This window comes from Cervus elaphus, chromosome 12, assembly GCF_910594005.1.
Source record: "Cervus elaphus chromosome 12, mCerEla1.1, whole genome shotgun sequence".
Taxonomy (NCBI): domain Eukaryota; kingdom Metazoa; phylum Chordata; class Mammalia; order Artiodactyla; family Cervidae; genus Cervus; species Cervus elaphus.
The window spans coordinates 47,165,394-47,186,225 of record NC_057826.1 but is presented as its reverse complement, the minus strand read 5'-3'; the positions used below and the strand labels follow the sequence as shown (position 1 = coordinate 47,186,225).

The 20,832-nt window shown below is 37.2% G+C and overlaps 1 protein-coding gene across 3 annotated transcripts in view; it reads right to left on the bottom strand.

Moving 5' to 3' along the window:
- The window catches only part of TEX9 (testis expressed 9), an 81,831-nt gene that overhangs the window by 35,613 nt on the left and 25,386 nt on the right, over positions 1-20,832 (bottom strand). For all 3 annotated transcript variants that reach the window (XR_006344189.1, XR_006344188.1, XM_043921182.1), the window contains exons 6-9: positions 20,449-20,531; positions 17,763-17,941; positions 15,251-15,333; positions 14,103-14,276 (exon numbers count right to left, since the gene is read on the bottom strand). Coding sequence is in view for 1 of the 3 variants with exons in the window: in XM_043921182.1 (XP_043777117.1) it covers positions 14,103-14,276; positions 15,251-15,333; positions 17,763-17,941; positions 20,449-20,531 (519 nt within the window). In the remaining 2 variants the exon portion in view is untranslated. The remainder of the gene's footprint in view (positions 1-14,102; positions 14,277-15,250; positions 15,334-17,762; positions 17,942-20,448; positions 20,532-20,832) is intronic.

Here is a 20,832-nt window from a genome sequence, read left to right as displayed (position 1 = left end):
ATGAAACCCCCTCATTGTTGGGGAAATCAGATGGGAGAGAAGGGGAGCTTCAGGCGCTATTCTAAGGAGAGCAGAGCAACAGTCTGGGGCAGTCAGGACACAGTGAGATCTACACAGATGTTCAATGACACATGTTCACAGGGCAGACAGGGGTTTGGTACTGGAACTTGGCATTTAGAGAGGAAACCTGGGGAGAGGACTCTAGTTAGTTGCAGGGAGACAGTCTGAGGGGACCAGAGTGAGGAAATCCATAACCTGGAATGCTTGTGAAGGAAACACTGAAGAGGGGAGTCATTGTTGAGTGATGGGAGAGGGGTGGGGCCATTTGTAGCCTCTCTCCCCCTGCACCAGCCCTTCCTCCCAAGGCACTAGGAAGGGCCCTGGCTGGGGCCAGCTCTCTCATGCCATGGTTGCCAGCTTCCCTCTGAGTCCCTTGTCCCCACTGGGGCTCCAGCAACTCCAGCTGCCAATGTCTCCACACCCCTTCCTCACCAAGGTGGATTCCTGTGTTCTGGGGCAGCCTCAGGAACAGACTCCTGTGGATGGCCCATGTGCAGAGGTGGGGCTCAAACTACAGCTGGGCCTCAGGGGCTGTGCAGCTAAGGAACAAAAAGTGAAACCTCTTCTCCCAGCTGGGCAGCCTAGAACTGACATCACCACAATAGCCTTTGTACACTAAGTACCTACAGAACATCTGAATGGATAATGAGTACTCCTGCAGCCAAGACAGGTCTTACCTTTAGCAGCTTTACACTTTGTGAGCATATATACGTGGGGGCTGGGCCAGGCCAGAGGATGAACTGCCCCCATTGTGCCTAGAGTGGGTCCATATCCATGATAACTGCATCCTGGGACCTGACTTCAACAGATCTATGCTGGTGGCCTGGTGAATATAACATCTGACAGACACCAGGGCCAACTACCAGCATATCCACAGTTAAGGTGGGGCCCAGAGCAGTGCCAACAGCAGTGCAATCTGAGAGCTCATACAACAGAGCACACCCACCGGTGAACTGCTCCAGAGGAGGAATGCTCAGTGGCTTTCCTCCTGGTGGGAATGCTCCAATTCCAATTTCTCACGCATGCAGATCAAAACCACACCTAAGAAACAGACCTGGGGGCCTCTAATCCAATAACTAGGGAATAGAACCTCACCTCTGACAGGGCAGTGACGACCGAGCACAAGGCGGGCCCTGCTCAACATCCAATGCAGGCTCTGGTTTCCACAACATAAGTCACACCTCCTATACAGGGGATAACTGTCAGCACACACAGAGGAAAGAAGTGGGAGATGTCTATACTAAAAACAACACACACACCAAAAAATATTAAACCTACAAAGGCTATACAGGAATGTTTCTACAGAAAACAGACCTCAAGTAGAGTCTGAGAGTCTGGCACTGGGTGGAAGAACCCTTGGGGCACAGTCTTAAAGGCCAGCAGGACTTGAGTGTAGGAGCTCCACAGGGCTGGGGAAAACAGAGATTCTATTCTGGAGCATGCACACAAGATCTCACATGCACTGGGATCCTGCAGAGAGCGATACCTCAACAGGAACCCAGGCTACACATACCAAGGGGTCTGAGGTCAACTATGACTCACCATGAAGGCAAAGACACTGGTGGTGGAAGTTCCAGGGAAACGGATCTGAATGAGCTCTCTTGGAGGTCCACATTTTGGCACCAAGATCTGGCTCCAACCAACAACCTGCAGGCTCCAGTGCTGGAAAGACTCAGGCCAAACCACCACCAAGATGGGAGCACAGCCCATTACAGAAAATAGGATGCTGAAAGTCATACTGAACTCACAGCCACCTAAAAACACACCCCATGACATGGCCTTGCTCATGACAAGGGACAAGAGCCACCTCTACCCACCAGTGGGTAAGTACCAAGCCCTCCTACCAAGAAGTCTGCATAAGCTCCTAGACCAACCTCACCCACCAGGGAGCAGACACCAGAACAGGAGGAACTAAGATCTACAGCCTCTGGAAAGGAGACCTCAAACACAGAAAGTCAGACAAAATGAGACAACAGAGTAATATGCTAAAGAGGAAGGAACAAACTAAAAATTCACAAGAACAACTAAACGAAGAGGAGGCAGGAAATCTACCTGAAAAAGAATTCAGAGTAATGATAGTAATAATGATATCCAAAATCTTAGGGAAAAAATGGAGAAAACCTGAATACAACACCAAACATAGTCATCAAATCACAGGAAAACAAAAGAAGAAGGGAATAAAAAGATCTACAAAAACAAACCCAAAACAATTAAGAAAATGGAAATAGGAACATACACATCCATAATTACTTTAAATGTAAATGGTTTAAGTGCTCCAAACAAAAGACACAGACTGGCTGAATGGATAAAAAAAACAAGCGCTGTATATACGCTGTCTACGAAAGAGCCACTTCAGACCTAGGGACACATATAGACTGACAGTGATGTGATGGAAAAAGATATCCCATGGAAATGGAAATCAAAAGAAAGCAGCAATAGCAATATTAATATAAGATAGGATAGACTTTAAATACTATTACAAGAGACAAGGAAGGACATTACATAATATTTAAGAGATAATCCAAGAAGAAGATATAAAAATTGTATATATGCTTCCCTGGTGGCTCAGACTATAAAGAATCCACCTGCAATGCAGGAGACCCAAGTTCGATCCCTGGGTTGGGATGATCCCCTGAAGAAGGGAACTACTACCTACTCCATTATTCTTGTCTGGAGGATCCCATGGATAGAGGAGCCTGGCAGGCTACAGTCCATGGGGTCGCAAAGAGTTGGACACGACTGAGTGACTAAGCACACACAGGAGCACCTCAGTATATAAGGCAAATGCTAACGGCCATAAAGGGGAAAATCAACAGTAACACATTAATAGTGGGGAATTTTAATGGACATCATCAAAACAGAAAATTAATAAGGAAACACAAGTCTGAAATGACATATTACACCAGACAGACTTAACTACTAACTATATGACATTCCATCCGAAAGTAGCAGAATGCACTTTCTTCTCAACTGTACATGGAACAATCTCCAGGATAGGTAACATCTTGGGCCACAAATCAAGCATCAGTAAATTTAAGAAAAATGAAATAATATCAAGCATTTTTCCAAGCACAACTCTGTAAGATTAGAAATCAACTACAGAAAAAAAAAATATATATATATATATATATAACACAAACACAAAGAGGCTAAAAAGCCAGTGGATCACTAAAGAAATCAAAGAGGAAATCAAAAAATGCCTAGAGACCAATGAGAACACAACAATCCAAAACCTATGGGATGCAGCAAAGGCAGCTTTAAGAGGGAAGTTTATAGCAATACAATCTTACCTCAGGAAATAAGACAAATTTCAAATAAACAACCTAAACTTAATGCAACTACAGAAAGAACAACAAACAAAACCTAAAGTTAGTAGAAGGCTAGAAATCAGAAATATCAGAGCAGAAATAAATGAAATAGAGATGAACAGACCACTAACAAAGATCAGTAAAACTAAAGGCTGGTTCTTTGAGAAGATGAACAAAATTGATAAAGCGTTAGCTACATTCACCAAGAAAAAAGTGAGAGGACTCAATAAAACTAGAAATGAAGAAGTTACAACAGACATTACAGAAATATAAACATTCATAAGAGATTATTACAAGCAATTAAACACAAATAAAATGGATAACCTAGAACAAATGGACAAAGTCTTAGAAAGTTGCAATCTTCCAAAACTGATCCAAGAAGAAATAGAAAATATGAACATGTCAATTACAAGTATTGAAATTGAAACTGTGATTAAAACCTTCCAACAAACAAAAGTCCAGGACCAGATGGCTTCACAAGTGAAATATATGATGCATTTAAAGAAGAGTTAACGTGTAGTCTTCTGAAACTCTTTCTAGAAGTAGCAGATGAAGGAACACTTCCAAGCTCATTCTATGAGGCTATCATCACCCTGATATCAAAACCAGACAAATATCACACACACACAAAAAATACTATAGGCCAACAACAAACAAATGAAAAGATGCTCAACATCACTGATTATTGGAGAAGTGTAAATCAAAAAAACAATGAGGTATCACTTCATACTAGTCTGAATGGCTACCATCAAAAAATCTACAAACAAATGTTGGAGAGGGTGTGGAGAAAAGGGAATGCTCTTGGACTGACGGGGGAAATGTTAATTGATAAAACCACCACGGAAAACAGTACGGAGGTTCCTTACAAAACGAAAACTATCATATGACCCAGCAATCCCACTACTAGGCATATACCATGAAAAAGCCATAATACAAAAAGATGTTAATACATGTACCCCAGTGTTCACAGCAGCACCATTTATAATAGCCAGGACATGGAAGCAACCTAAATGGCCACTGAGAGATGAATGGATGAAGAAATGTGGTACATACATACAATGGAATACCACTCAGCCATAAAAAGGAATGAAACTGGGTCATTTGTAGTGATGTGGTGAACCCAGAGACTGTCCTATAGAGTGAAGTCAGTCAGAGAGAGAGAAACAAATACTGTATATTAGTGCATACATATGGAATCTAGAAAAACAGTGCTGATGACCCTATTTGCAGGGCAGGAATAGAGATGCAGACTTAGAGAACAGAACTGTGGACACAGTGAGGGGAAGGAGAGGGTGATGAATTGAGAAAGTATCACTGACAGATACACACTACCATGTGTAACACAGACAGCCAGTGGGAAGCTGCTGAATAGCACAGGGACCTCAGCTCCATGCCTTTTGATGACCTAGAGGGTGGGATGGGAGGGGGAACTGGAGGGAGGCTCAAGAGGAGGGGGATATATGTATACATATAGCTGATTCACATCACCACACAGTGTAAATGAACACAATATCATAATTACACTCCAATTTAAAAAAAGAAAAAATAATAACACTCTAATATCACTAAAGAGCACTAAAGAACTGAATTCAACAACACATTAAAAGATCATTCACCATGGTCAAGTGGGATTTATCCTAGGGATGCAAGCATTCTTCAACATATGTATATCAATCAATGTGAAAAACCACATTAAAACTGAAGAATAAAAACCACATGATCATCTCAATAGATGCAGAAAAAGCTCTTGACAAAATTCAACATCCATTTATGATAAAACCTCTCCAGAAAGTGAAGGGTTTCTCAGGTGGTGCCTGTGGTAAAGACCCCCACCCTGCCAATGCAGGAGACATTAGAGATGTGGGCTCAATCCCAGGGTCGGGAAGATCCCCTGAAGAAGGAAATGGCAACCCACTCCAGTATTCTTGCCTGGAGAATCCCATGGACAGAGGAGCCTGGTGGGCTACAATACACAGGGTCAGAAAGATTTGGACATGACTAAAGCAACTTAGCATGTACTCTAAAAAGTGGGCACAGAGAGAACCTACCTCAACATAATGGCAATATACAACAAACCTATAGCTAACATCATATTCAATGGTGAAAAACTGAAAGCATTTCCTCTTAGATCAAGAATAAGACAAGCATGTCTACTCTCACCACTACTATTCAACATAGTTTTGGAAGTCCAACCATGGCAGTCAAAGAAGAAATAAAAGGAATCCAAACTGGAAAAGAAGTAAAACTATCATTGTTTGAAGATGACATGATATTGTACAGAGAAAATCTTGGAAGATGCTACCAGGAAACTGCTAGAGCTCATCAATGAATCTGATAAAGTTGCAGGATACAAAATTAATACACAGAAATCTCTTGCATTCCTATACACTAACAACAAAAGGTCAGAAACCAAAATTAAGCAAATAATCCCATGTACTGTCACATCAAAAAGAAAAGATACCTAGGATTATATCCATGTAATGAGGCAAAATTATACTCAAATAAGTATAAAATACTGATGAAAGAAATCAAAGATGACACACAAACAAATGGAGAGATGTACCATACTCTTGGATTGGAGGAGTCAAAATTATCAAAATGAGTATATAACCCAAAGTAATCTACAGGTTCAATGTAATCCCTATCAAACTACTAATAGCATTTTTCACAGAATTAGAACAAAAAATTTTACAATTTGTATGCAAACACAAAAGACTGTGAAGAGCCAAAGCAATCTTAAAGAAAAATGGAGTTGGAGGAATCAGTTTCCCTGACTTCAGACTATACTACAAAGCTATAGTAATCAAAACAGTATGATATGGGCACAAAAACAGAATATACATCAATGGAACAGGATAGAATGTCCAAAGATAAACCCACACACCTATAATAACATAATCTATAGCAAAGGAGGCAAGAACATGCAATGGAGAAAAGACAGTCTCTTCAATTAAGTGGTGCAGGAAAATGAACAGCTACATGTAAAAGGATGAAATTAGAACACTCTCTAAAACTATATGCAAAAGTAAATTCAAAATGGATTGTTGTTGTTCAGTCACTTAACTGTGTCCTACTCTTTGTGACCCCGTGGACTACAGCATGCTGGGTTTCCTTGTCCTTCACCATCTCTGAGAGCTTGCTCAAACTCCTATCCATTGAATTGGTGATGCCATCCCCATTAAAGACCTAAATGTAAGGCCAGATACTATAAAACTCTTATGAGAAAACACAGAACATTCGCTAACATAAATTGCAGCAAGATCTTTTTTGATCCACCTCCTAAAGAAAATTAAAAACAGAAATAAATAAATGGGGTCTGATTAAACTTAAAAGCTTCTGCACAGCAAAGGAAACCATAAAGAAAACAAAGACAACCCACAGAATGGGAAAAATATCTGCAAATGAAGCAACTGACAAAGGATTAATCTCCAAAATATACTAACAGTTTATGCTGTTCAACATTAAAAATAAATAAAAAATGGGCAAAAGATCTACACAGACATTTCTCCAAAGAAGATATACGGAAAGCCAAGAGGCACATGAAAATATGCTCAACATCACTAATTACTAGAGAAATGCAAATCAAAACTACAATGAGGTATCACCTCACACCAATCAGAATGACCATCATCAAAAAACTCTACAAACAGTAAATGCTGGAGGGAATGTAAACTGGTATAGCCACTATGGAGAATAGTCTGGAGGTTCCTTAAAAAACTAAAAAAAAGAACTATCATGCGATCCAGCAATCCCACTTCTGGGCATATATCTGGAGAAAGCCATAATTCAAAAAGATAGCTGCACCCCAATGTTTATTCTAGCACTATTTACAATAGCAAAGCCATGGAAGCAACCTAAATGTTCATCAACAGAAGAATGGATAAAGAAGATGTGGTACATATATACAGTAGAATATTACTCAGCCATCAACAAGAATGAAAGAATGCCTTTTGCAAGGACGTGGATGGACCTAGAGAATGTCATACTGACCGAAGTAACTCAGCCAGAGAAAGACAAATGTCATATGGTATCTGTTATATCTGTAATCTTAAAAATGGTACAAATGAACCTATTTACAAAACAGAAATGCTTTGTAAATACAGATGTGGAAAACAAATGTACGGTTACCAAGGGGGCAATTTTAGTCAAAGAATTCAGCACAAGCACCCCTCTCTCCATAGCTGATAGAGCAATAAAGACAGAACACTTGAACAATACTGTCAACAAATCTGACCTAATACATATTTATAGAAAACTACTCAGTAAAGAATAACACATACTGTCTTCAAGGGCACATTAAACATTTACCAAGAGAGGCCAAATGCTGGCCTATAAAACTATTTGGAACAAATATTCAAAGAATAAAATCATATACCACATAATTCAATTAAAAATCAATTTACAAAAAGACAGGAAAAATACTCAATATTTAAAATTAAACAACACATACTTTTAATAATCCAATTGTCAAGAAATATCAGGAAGGAAATTAGAAAATACTTTGAATTTAATAAAAAAGCATCAAAATCTGTGGGATACAGACAAAGCAGCACTTAGAAGAAAATTTACAGCTTTAAATTCTTATGTGACAAAAGCAGAAAATCAATTATGCAAGCTTTTGCTTTAAGAATCCTGAAAAATAAAAACAAATTAAGCCCAAATAAGAATGAAGGAAATGGAAAAGTTTGTTGTTGTTTAGTTACTACGTCGTGTCTGACTCTTTTGTGACCCCAAGGACTATAGGACTCCTGGCTCCTCTGTCCATGGGATTTCTCTGGCAAGAACACTGGAGTGGGTCGCTACTTCCTTCTCCAGAGGATGTTCCTGACCCAGGGACTGAACTCACATCTCCTGCACTGGCAGACGGATTCTTTACCAATGAGCCACCAGGGAAGCCAAAGGTAAGGTTAGAAATCAATAGAGTGGAAAACTGACAAACAGTAAAAATAGTAAAAATAGAAAAATTAACAAAAGTCAAACACTGATTCACTGAAAAATTCAGTGAATTTGATAAGTATGTAGTTACACTAATTAAGAATAAAACATGAAGAGATAAATTATTAGTGTCAAGAATGAAACAGAAGTCATAATCACAGAGATTAAAAATATAAGTAAAAATGTAATAAATGATAGGGGCTTCCCAGGCGGTACAGTGGTAAAGAATCCGCCTGCCAATGCAGAAGACACAAGAGACACAGGTTTAATCCCTGGGTTGGGAAGATCCTGTAGAAATGGCAACCTACTCCAGTATTCTTGCCTGGAAAATTCCACCGACAGAGGAGCCTGGCAGCCTATAGTCCATGGGGTCGCAAAGAGTTGGACACAACTGAGTGACTGAGTATGTACATATGGACACATCTATACCAATGAGTTTTACGACTCAGCACTGGAAAAGTTTCTTAAAAACACAGATTATCAAAACTGATTGCAAAATAATGGAAAATCCAAATAGACTTACTTACAGTAATTAAATTGGTGGGCAAAGATTTCTCAAATAGGATGAAAAAGAGCATAAAAAATGTATTAGAATCCATGAAAATTGTAAACTCTACCTTCTGAAAGACACTGTTAAAAAATTTAAATGCCAACTCAAACTGCAAAAAACTATTCACAATACATTCTTTCTAGCAAAGAAATTACATAAGAAAAATTAAGAACTCTTAATAAAACCCAATGTTTCTAATTTGGGCAAAAAAATTGAACATATACATGAGAAGAGAAGATAACATGAACAGCCAATAAGCCTAAAAAGATACTCACGATCAATAGTTAGCAAGGAAATACAAATGAAACTATACTGAGATACTGCTTCTGATCTTCTGATCCTAAAAGACTGATAATACCAAGTGTTAGAGAATAAGGGTAACTGGAACTCTCATACATTGCTACTGGGAATGAAAAACGGTATAATCACTTTAGAACACAGTTTGACAGCTTCTTAAAAAGTTAAACATGCACTTTCCATAAACCCAGAAGTTCTACTCCTAGGCACTTCATCAACATCATGAATGATACTGAATATGTTTACACAAAAACATGTATCTACACAAAGCACTTGTACATGTAAATTCATAGTGGCTTTACTTCTCATAGCCCGAAGCTGGAAATAACTCAAATTCCCATCAATTGGTGACCAGATGAAATGTGGTAAATCCATAAATGAATACCACTCAGCAATATATGAGAACGAACCATAAAGCAAGCAACACTGATGAACCTCAACAACATTATGCTGAAGAAAACAGATGCAAAAAAGTACATACTTAAGTTTCCATCTATATGAAATTTTATAACAAGGAAAATGAACTTGCAATAAAAGAATGCAAATCAGTGGCTGCTTGGGGCCATGATTAGAGAGACTGGGGATTTAGTGGGAAGAGACAAAGGAAACTTGGGGGAGTGACAGAAATTTTATGTTAATCATGGTGGTGGTTACAAGCATGTATTAACTTGCTAAAATTCAATGAATTGTACAGTTAAGTCAAGTATATTGTGTTTAAGTTATTCCTCAATAGAGTTGGTTTGTAAACATATCATTAATAGAAAAACAAAATCCAAAGATGGGGTAAAATGGTTTCTGACTTTATATTTTAAGAATGACTCCATCTGTTAGAATCAACAGCTAAAATAAGTTAACATTATAACAATGTTTTAATAGTTGGTTTTTCCAGGTTTATAGAAGGAGCTGCTTAAGCTCTGTTTTGTATTTCTCTGAACTGTACACTGAGACTTAATTTGAGAGAGAGAAAAAATGAACAGAATTAACAAAGAAAGATTCAATCCTGAGTATCATACAACCCAGGAGAACTATGTTTTGTCTGTCTGGCCAATAGGCAGATAGGAATTAAAGCTGGGAAGTTCAGAGTCAATGCAAGTTTTCATAAAATCTTCAGCTAGCCAATGTATCATAATGTCTTTATACGTTCACCATGAAATAAAATTTTCAAATACTTAACCCTAAACAATGAAATGTGTTTAAGTCCATTTATTTGGGGGTTGGAGAAAGAGTCTACATGATTTTCAGAGTCAAATAAACACAGTTTGAATCCTGCTCTGCCATTCCTATTTGACTGTAGACAATTTGCTCAACCTCTCAGACTCAGTTTCCCAGTGTGTTTTACCTGACAGACAGCACTCAAAAAATATTAGTTCCTTTTCTGCCTACATAAAAGAGTTATAATCAATGTGGTCTTTTGAGGATATTAATCTTTTGACAGGGTACAGGATACCAGGGAAAAGACAAAGGACATATAATGACCAGTGAAGAGGATTCAGAAATAAGACATAATAGCTTGAACCAAGAAGTAGCAATGGGGAATGAAAACAAGAGATGAAAAACATTTCTTTCTTTTTTATTTTTATTTATTTATTTTTTATTAGTTGGAGGCTAATTACTTCACAACATTGCAGTGGGTTTTGTCATACATTGACAGGAATCAGCCATGGAGTTACATGTATTCCCCATCCCGATCCCCCCTCCCACTCCACCTGATTCCTCTGGGTCTTCCCAGTGCACCAGGCCCGAGCACTTGTCTCATGCATCCCACCTGGGCTGGTGATCTGTTTCACTATAGATAATATACATGCTGTTCTCTCGAAACATCCCACCCTCGCCTTCTTCCACAGAGTCCAAAAGTCTGTTCTGTACATCTGTGTCTCTTTTTCTGTTTTGCATATAGGGTTATCATTACCATCTTTCTAAATTCCATATATATGTGTTAGTATGCTGTAATGTTCTTTGTCTTTCTGGCTTACTTCACTCTGTATAATGGGCTCCAGTTTCATCCATCTCATTAGAACTGGTTCAAATGAATTCTTTTTAATGGCTGAGTAATATTCCATGGTGTATATGTACCACAGCTTCCTTATCCACTTATCTGCTGATGGGCATCTAGGTTGCTTCCATGTCCTGGCTATTGTAAACAGTGCTGCGATGAACACTGGGGTGCACGTGTCTCTTTCAGATCTAGTTTCCTCAGTGTGTATGCCCAGAAGTGGGATTGCTGGGTCATATGGCAGTTCTATTTCCAGTTTTTTAAGAAATCTCCACCCTGTTCTCCATAGCGGCTGTACTAGTTTGCATTCCCACCAACAGTGTAAGAGGGTTCCCTTTTCTCCACACCCTCTCCAGCATTTATTGCTTGTAGACTTTTGGATAGCAGCCATCCTGACTGGTGTGTAATGGTACCTCATTGTGGTTTTGATTTGCATTTCTCTGATAATGAGTGATGTTGAGCATCTTTTTATGTGTTTGTTAGCCATCTGTATGTCTTCTCTGGAGAAATGTCTGTTTAGTTCTTTGGCCCATTTTTTGATTGGGTCATTTATTTTTCTGGAATTGAGCTTCAGGAGTTGCTTGTATATTTTTGAGATTAGTCCTTTGTCTGTTGCTTCATTTGCTATTATTTTCTCCCAATCTGACGGCTGTCTTTTCACCTTACTTATAGTTTCCTTTGTTGTGCAAAAGCTTTTAAGTTTCATTAGGTCCCATTTGTTTAGTTTTGCTTTTATTTCCAATATTCTGGGAGGTGGGTCATAGAGGATCCTGCTGTGATTTATGTCGGAGAGTGTTTTGCCTATGTTCTCCTCTAGGAGTTTTATAGTTTCTGGTCTTACATTTAGATCTTTAATCCATTTTGAGTTTATTTTTGTGTATGGTGTTAGAAAGTAAACGAAAACAAGAGATGAATGAAAAACATTTAGAAGCAAGAAAGCACAGGATTGGGTATGAGGGCCAAGAACAAGAAAAGAATCAAAGATTTAGGCAAGTTACATCCACTAGAACAGTGACATGATCACAGCTTGGATGCCTGATGACAAATCGTAAACTCACAGTTGTTTCCCAGGTATAATAGTTTGTTCTTTCTTAGACCACTTGCCTTTATTTTTTAAAGCAACAGAAATATAGTACAAACTACATATGTAATTTTACATTTTCTAATAGCCACTTTAAGAAGAAATAGGTAAAATTAATTTTATTACTATATTTCACTTATCCCAGCATACCCAAAGTATTACCATTTCAACATGTAACCAATATTAAAATATTAATGAGATTTTACATCTTTCTTTGTATTTACTCTTCAAAATTAGATACTGATTTACACTCACAGCATGACACAATTTGGACTAGCCTCACATGAGTGGCTATCATTTTCAAAAGCACAGGCTTAGACTATGAGACACTATAAGTAATTTTCCTTCCCAGATGAATAGACAAACAAAATGTGGTATTTCACTCTATGTTACAATCAATAATAAAAAAGGACAGATTATAACATGGATGAATCAGAAATGCATTATGCTAAGTTAAAAAATCAGACTCAAGAGGTTACTATGTAATTCTATTTATATGACATTCTAGAAAAGGCCAAAATATAAGAATCAAAAACAGATGAGTGGTTGTCTAAGGTTTGGAGTAGAGACAGGACTAAATTCACAAAGAAATTTTTGGGGGGATATAACTCAGTTTTGGCTATGGTTATCTGACAATGCCCTTGTCAAAACGCATAGAACAGTAAACAGTCACCCCTCAGTATTCACAGGGGATTGGTATTCCCAATCTAACATGTACTTGTAGGATGTGGTGAAACTGGAACCCTTATACACTGCTGGTAGAAATGTAAAAATGGTATAGGTGATTTGGAAAACAGTCTGAAGTTCCTCAAAAGGCTAAACATAAGATTGGGACCTCCCTGGCGGTCCAGTGGTTGGGAATCCACCTGCCAGTGCAGGGGACTCAGGTTCAATCCCTGGTCCGAGAGAATCCCACATGCTGTGGAGCAGCTAGGCCTGTGAGCCACAACTACTGAGCCTGTTCTCTAGAAACCAAAAGACTGCATGCCACAACTACTGAAGCCCATGGGGCTAGGGCCTGTGTTTCGCAACAAGAGAAACCACCTAAATGAGAAGCCTGCACACCACAACAAAGAGCAGCCCCCACTCGCTGCAACTAGAGAAAGCCTGCACGCATCAATGAAGATACAGCAGTCAAAAATAAAAAAAATAAAAAAACAAACAGACAAAACATAAATCCAGTAATTCCGCTCCTAGGCATATATCCAAGAAAAACAAAAACATATATCCACACAAAAACTTGTATATGCATGTTCATAGTACAGCATTATCCAAAACAGTTCCAAAACAGAATAACCCAAATGTCCGTCAACTGATAAACAAATAAAATGTATTATATCCATATACTCTATTACAAGGAATATTACTCTATAAAAAGCAATGGAGTCCTAACATGCTACAATGTAGACGAAAAAAACATTAAGCAAAAAATGTTGGTTCTGAAGTATCACATACTGTATGAGTCTACCTGTCCAGAAATGTCCAGAATAGGCCAATCTATCGAGACAGAAAATAAGTGAGAAGCTGCCTAGAGCTGGAGGGGATGGGGTGAAATGGGTTGAGGTACTATGGCTAGAGGGTACAGAGCGACTTTCCAGGTGATGAAAATGTCCCAAACTTGACAGTGGTGACAGCTGCAGGACTCTGTGAATCCTCTGAAAGCCACCAAACTGTATACTTTAAAGGTAACACGTATTGTATGTGAATTATATTTCAGTAATGCTACTAAAAAACACTGTTCTAATAACGGGGGAAGAGGTTTTAGGAAACACTAACAAAATAACTGAACCATGAAAAGTGGTGTCTAAGCAAACATGTGACTTTTGTGTTTTTGTGAATCTTTGGCATTAGATTAGGAAAAAATAGAAAAATTATTACCCTTTCTACTGAAGACAACTGTTGCTGTAATCCATCACATTTTTTGTTTGCTTCTTCAAAAAGAGTTTTAAACTTTTCTGTTTGAGATTGTTGCAAATTAATTGTCCGCTGCTGTCTCACACAATCTTCTTCAAAATTTTTCAGTTGAGACTTTAAATCCTGAATTTCATCCTCCTATACAGTTATGAAATTATAGATTATATGAAGAAACACACAAGATTTTGTATCAAAACATAAAGCAAAAATAAAAATCATAAAGCTGAAAACATAAAGTAGCTTCATATGATCTTTTTATTTTAAAATACTTTATTTTAAAAGAAGTAATTTATTTTTAATTGGAGAATAATTGCTTTACAATAATGTGTTAGTTTCTGCTATACATCAACATGAATCAGCCATTGGTATACATATGTCCCCTCTCTCTTGAAACTCCTTCCCACCTCCCATCCCATCCCAGACCTTTTGGTTGTCACAACAGAGCATCTGGGTTTGAGCTCCCTGCATCATACAACAAACTGGCTATCTATTTTACATGTGGTAATGTATATGTTTCAATGTTACTCTTTCAATTCATCCCCTCCCTCTCCTTCCCACACTGTGTCCACAAGTCTGTTCTCTATGTCTGCATCTCCACTGCTGCCCTGAAAACAGTTATCAATATTATCTTTCTAGTGCATTAATATACAATATTTGTTTTTCTCTTTCTGACTTACTTCACTCTGTATAGTAAGCTCCAAGTTCATCCATCTCATTAGGACTGACTCAAATGTATTCCTTTTTATGGCTGAGTAATATTCCATTATATGATCTCTGATGAGATATTTATACTCATTTCATAAAGAAAAATAAATTACACTCCATTTTCAGTCTCAAAAATGGAAGTCAGATGTTTTATTTCTGTTTAATATTAATAGCTTACATATCTCAGCCTAATACAGAGCATTCTAATTGCTAACAAACATAAAACTCTTCAGCTCTGGAAACTCAACATCTCAGAACAAAGTTCAGTATTTATACACAATTTTTGAATGTAAAAGTTAACTGTGAATTATACTTCAGTGAAGCTATTTTTAAAATAAAATTAAAAACTGCTCCCAAAATGTCTTTGATTATAAGAGCATTTATTCTGAAAGGTTTTAAAAACTTACCTTTTTATTGCATTCACAGACAACATTATCCAATTCTTCCTGCATAACACGGAGTTTGGCCTTCAGAAATCTAATCTGTGCTTCTGCATCAATAATAATATATATTGTCTTTCATTGAATCTAAGATGCCATCAATTGTAAAACAGACTATTATTTTATGAAGGAAAAAAGTGCTCAAGATGAAGAGTCTAATAGGAGATCCCTTTTAGGAAACACGGAAGAAAACACTAAAGACACAGTCCCTAATGTGGAGGCAAATGAAAAATCTACCCAGGTATAAAAGGAACTGTGTATATCTCAATATAAAAAGAGTAAAGAAAGGGAGGGAAAAATCAAAAACATTTCCTGAGAATCAGAACTAAAAGCCAGTAGTTTACAGGCTGAATTCATACTTACCCAGGTCATTCAAAACACCTCAAGCAGAATTTAAAGTGGTTTCAGGTCAATAATGCTCCCAAAGTGTTTGGCAGAAACACACACAAATCCTTTCTAGCAAAACTCAACTTCAGTCCCAACTACTGCAATCATAAAATGCCACCAACTGCAACACACATCCCAATTTCACCTAAGTTAACATGTAGTGTATGTGTCTGAGAAGCAGAAAAGTACACAAATACCTTACTGCTGAAGCTTTTTTCCCCACAAATCCCTAATTAAGATCTACTTTTAGTATTTCATTGCTAGCAAAAGTTCAATAATATCGGTAAATTTGCAGTTTTTAGGCATATAAAAAATACATAAAGTGAAAGCTGAACTTGGAACTCACTCATAATTCATCCAATCAGTAATTAAAAAGATATACATTAAGTCTTTACTACATTCCAGGCATAATACAGATATTGTAAGACAAGCTTTGCCTTCATGAAGCTTATCTTGAGTAAACAATCTTAACATTCAGTCTCCGAAAGATCATTAGGACAAATTCCACAGCACACACATCTCCACACATACTTCCTGCTTCAAAGCTCTTCTTATAAAGTGTCCCCAGCATTACATGGAGCTGATGAACTATGTTTGGCTCTAGCCATACCTAGACTTCTCCAGTCAACTCTCCTTCTAGCCTCCAGGTTAGCAGAGGACAGAAGGGAAACAATCCATCTCTTTCTCTCCCCAACTCTAACCTCAGCAGTATCATCAAGGAGCTGAGTGCTCTGTCTCTGGAGGTACACAGCATGAACCTCCCCTCTCATCCCGCTCCAACTTTAGTCTTATAAAGCAGTGCTTTGTACACTTACTTACATTTTGTACATTTACACAATTTTAGACTTACAAAGCAGCCTTACAAAGTTTTGTGCTACTACTTTTTCATTGCTTCCTTCCGCACATAACCCAGCCATTCTAGGCAATCATGTGGAATAGGCAAGAACTCCCTAAAAGGGGAGACACCTTGGTCAAAGACTGTGAAAAGAGGAGGATGCAAAAGTGGCAGAGAGGTCATTAAGCAATAAGAGACAAAGCAGCACTTTAAGGTGGTTTGTGCTGGTTCTTATACCCGGGCAGAGGAACTCTCTAACTAGACCACCAGTGACTATTAACTGAGGAACAGCCAATATCTGACCACTGCATCCTTGAAGGCATCTTGAGGCATGAAGGTAATTTTTTCTTTCACTTGCCTTCACTCTTAACGAATAGCCTCAGAAAGCTTGGATAGGTCAGTAAACGTAACAAATGCATAAATGGATTATTCCTCATTTATGACTAACTAGCAGCAGCTGCATAATCATCATTACACATGTAAATCAATGAGATTATCACAGCATCAGAATATTGAGCAAAACTTCATGATCATCTAATATTAATATAAACTGCTAAATTTTCAAGTGAAGACATTGCTATTACAGAGGGACTAAGCAGTTTGCCTGAACCTGGTTAATTACATTCAACATTAACTATGTTCATATAAACTCAACTGTATTGGTTTTTATGTACAATAGAATAGGTGGCTGCTCATAAATCTAACAATTTTAGAGGCACTACCGGTAACTAACATAATGTTTTTGATGACTTAGACTAAGTATTTTTCTAGTGGTATGCAGAGAATGAGTTTATAAGAAAGAAAATAATATTCATTAGAAAATTCATTATTTTACCTGAGGCTAATCAATAATTCATTTATCCTTTAACATATGTTGATTTAATACACAATAAAGAGAATTCAGTAACATCAAATGAATTCAAAGAAACATTTTTTAAAAATTTCAATGTTTTAATAATAAGCTATGGGGCATATAACTTTAGTTGAAAAAAGGTCAATGAAACTAATCCTAGATAGTTCTTTTTATTTTTACCTTTTATAATGGAAAATATCAAACATATATAAAAGTAGTGAGACTGGTTCAGTGAAACTCTGCTTACCCATCATCCATTTTTAACAATTACTGACTCAAAAGCAATTTTATTTCATCTATCAAACAAATGCAACACATCATAATACATTTTCTAAATACAAGAAATATTGTTCTCAATGTTGTTTTTTAAGCAATTGTGATAGAAGAATAAACAAAAAACCTACCTGTTCCAATATCTTCACTAACACCAGAAAAAATATCATCATTTATATAATCAGGTAAGCCTTCTTCCTCTAGTTGCCCTTCAATCTTGCTAATTGTTTTTTCAAGAGAAAAGTCTGAGAAATCCTCTGGAATGGCAACATCATTGGCAGTCTGCACATGACAGTATTTCAATTTTACACTAAAAAGAGAAATATATATGTGTGTGTGTGTGTGTGTGTGTGTGTAATATAAAAAGTAGATATGATTCCCAGATATGACCTTTATTCAAGTAAAAAAGCAGATCAAAATTATTATTATAAATTTTAAGTTTATCATGATATCTACAATTGATACTTTCAAGGACTATACAACAAGAGATTTAGTAGACTTTTAATCTTTATGACAATCACAGAACTGGAGAAGGCTTTATGATGCCAGTTATTCAAGACATTGACAATGTAAAAAAAAAAACAGAAACCTCAATTAAACAGTCAGGAGACCGGGAGGAGGAACTCTCACACCACGCGACAACAGCAAAGCCCGAGTATAAAGAAAGACTCCTCTTCCTTTCCAGCTACGGCTCAGCTGATGAAAGCCTTTGTCCCCTACAGTCCTCCCAGCTTCCTTTTTCCCCCAAGAGTCACCCTTGCTTTGCTGTGCAGGGACCTGCATGTGGCTCGCCATGGTGACAGATCCCAAAGTGCAATTCTCTGCTGATTCCAAACAAACATATTTTTTGCTAAAGAATTATTTGTTTTAGGTCAGCACTCTCAACTGAACACCAAAACTAAGAGTACTGAACTTGGCCTCCCAGGTCAAATCCAGACTATGGCTTTTAATTTTACATGCTGCTGGGAAAGAACTGTACAATTTGATATCACTCTAGCCGTAAGTCTGCAAACACTGAAGAACATCTTTTGAGAAACAATTGTAAAGAGTTCTTAGCTCAAACTCCACATATTTTCCACCTAAAGAAACATTATAAGCAGGATCAAAATCTACCAAAAAGTTGTGTTTTTTTAAAATTTTAAATAAGGGGAGAAATACGAAATAAAAGTCACTATCAAAGGCATTGAGGAATGGGCCAGCACTAATTCATTTAGTCTTTTTCTGAAAGCCTTACTTTTAACTTTAAAGCCTAACTCACTTTTAACACATAAACAAAGGCTTTACAATTCTTTTGGGAAAAAAACCTTTTATTTAAAATGTAAACCTGAAGTCTGAAAGTAAGATAACCCTTTCCAGTTATGTATGTACTTATGTATGCAGCATATGTTCTCTTTTCTTCTATCAATTTTAGATTTTTTTCTTCCTTATCCTTTCACCCTGTGTTTCTGGTCTCTTGTATTCAAAAAATAAAAACTTTACTTGGCTTTTCTTGGTGAAGGTGAAAGAGGAGAGTGAAAAAGCTGGCTTAAAACTCAACATTCAAAAAACTAAGATCATGACATCAGGTCCAATCACTTCATGGCAAATAGATGGGGAAAAAGTGGAAACAGTATCAGATTTCATTTTACTGGGCTCCAAAGTCACTGCAGACAGTGATGGCAGCCATGAAATGAAAAGATGCTTGCTCCTTGGAAGAAAAGCTATGACATACCTAGACAGAATATTAAAAAGCAAAGACATTAGTCAAAGCTATGTTTTTTCCAGTAGTCATGTATGGATGTGAGAGTTGAACCATAAAGAAGCCTGAGTGAGCACCAAAGAATTGATGCTTTCAAACTGTGGTGCTGGAGAAGACTCTTGAAGAGTCCCTTGGACATCAAGGAGATCAAACCAGTCAATCCTAAATCAACCCTGAATATTCATTGAAATGACTGATGCTGAAGCTGAAGCTCCAATACTTTGGCCACCTGATGTAAAGAGTCAACTCATTGGAAAGGACCCTAATGCTAGGAAAGATTGAGGGCAAGAAGGGGGCGACAGAAAATGAGATGGTTGGATGGCATTACTGACTCGATGGACATGAGTTTGAACAAATTCTGGGAGATAGTGAATGACAGGGAAGTCTGGCAAGCTGCAGTTCATGGGGTTGCAGTCGGACACAACTTAGCGACTGAACAACAAAAAGACACAAGGATTAACAAAGATTTTTCCAGAATTATAATGCAATTATCAGTTTAAGCAATAGACATATAAATTTAATAATTTACTGTGAATTAGAAGCTGGTTGGTATAATCCACTGCAGGTGTGAGACTCCTTTTCAAGAAGGTCTACTAAAGAATCTCTTGGGTCTCCTTTTAGTGCTTAAAGTACTAAAAATAGTCTTGAAAATTTTTTTCACCCAAAACAATAGAATGTAAATTATAACTATACTGTAGTTTTATTGAGAGCATGCCAAAATAATTCTGTGTCTCAATATACACAATAATGCATGGTGTTCAAAAAGTGTAAGACTATTCAGTCTATTTGAGAGAACTAGGCAGAAAAAGACATCTAGGTTCTAGTTTCTGATCTAAGAAACTAACTAGCTAAAAATAACAGTTAAAATTTTTGACATGTGGCATTTTTGCTTATCTAATCAGATATTTCTGATTAGAAGATGCTTTAAATTACTAAATGTGGAGAAAAATAGAGTGTAATTTTGTATCTTTTGGAGTATAAAAAGATCCAGAGAACCAAAACTTACTAGTTAAGAACAATGATACGGTAAATTATGAAACTAAAAAAAGAAAGTAATATTTTAAAAAACTGTTCTATACCTTGAATTGGATTTCCTTCCTTTACTTGCAGAGTGTAGTTTGTTCTGAACTTTGTTTATGGGATCAACATTTTTGGTCTTTGGCTATAGGAAAAGAATTTAAATGACTGATTAATTAATTACATTCTCATCAGTTGCCTAGGAAGGCAATTACATAATACACAGAATCACTAGTTTGCTACACAGAATTCCTATTTTCACAGAATTAATCAAACTGTATTTTAAGGAATCCAGAACTGTATAGCTAGAAAAGACCTAGTTATTACTAGAACCAAGAGATTTAAGATAAGAAAATGAGTCCCAAAGATCTGAAGATATTCAGGTAGTTAGCAGAATGTTCAACTGGATGTTCTGATTTACAGAATTTAATTCTCCTCATCAATTC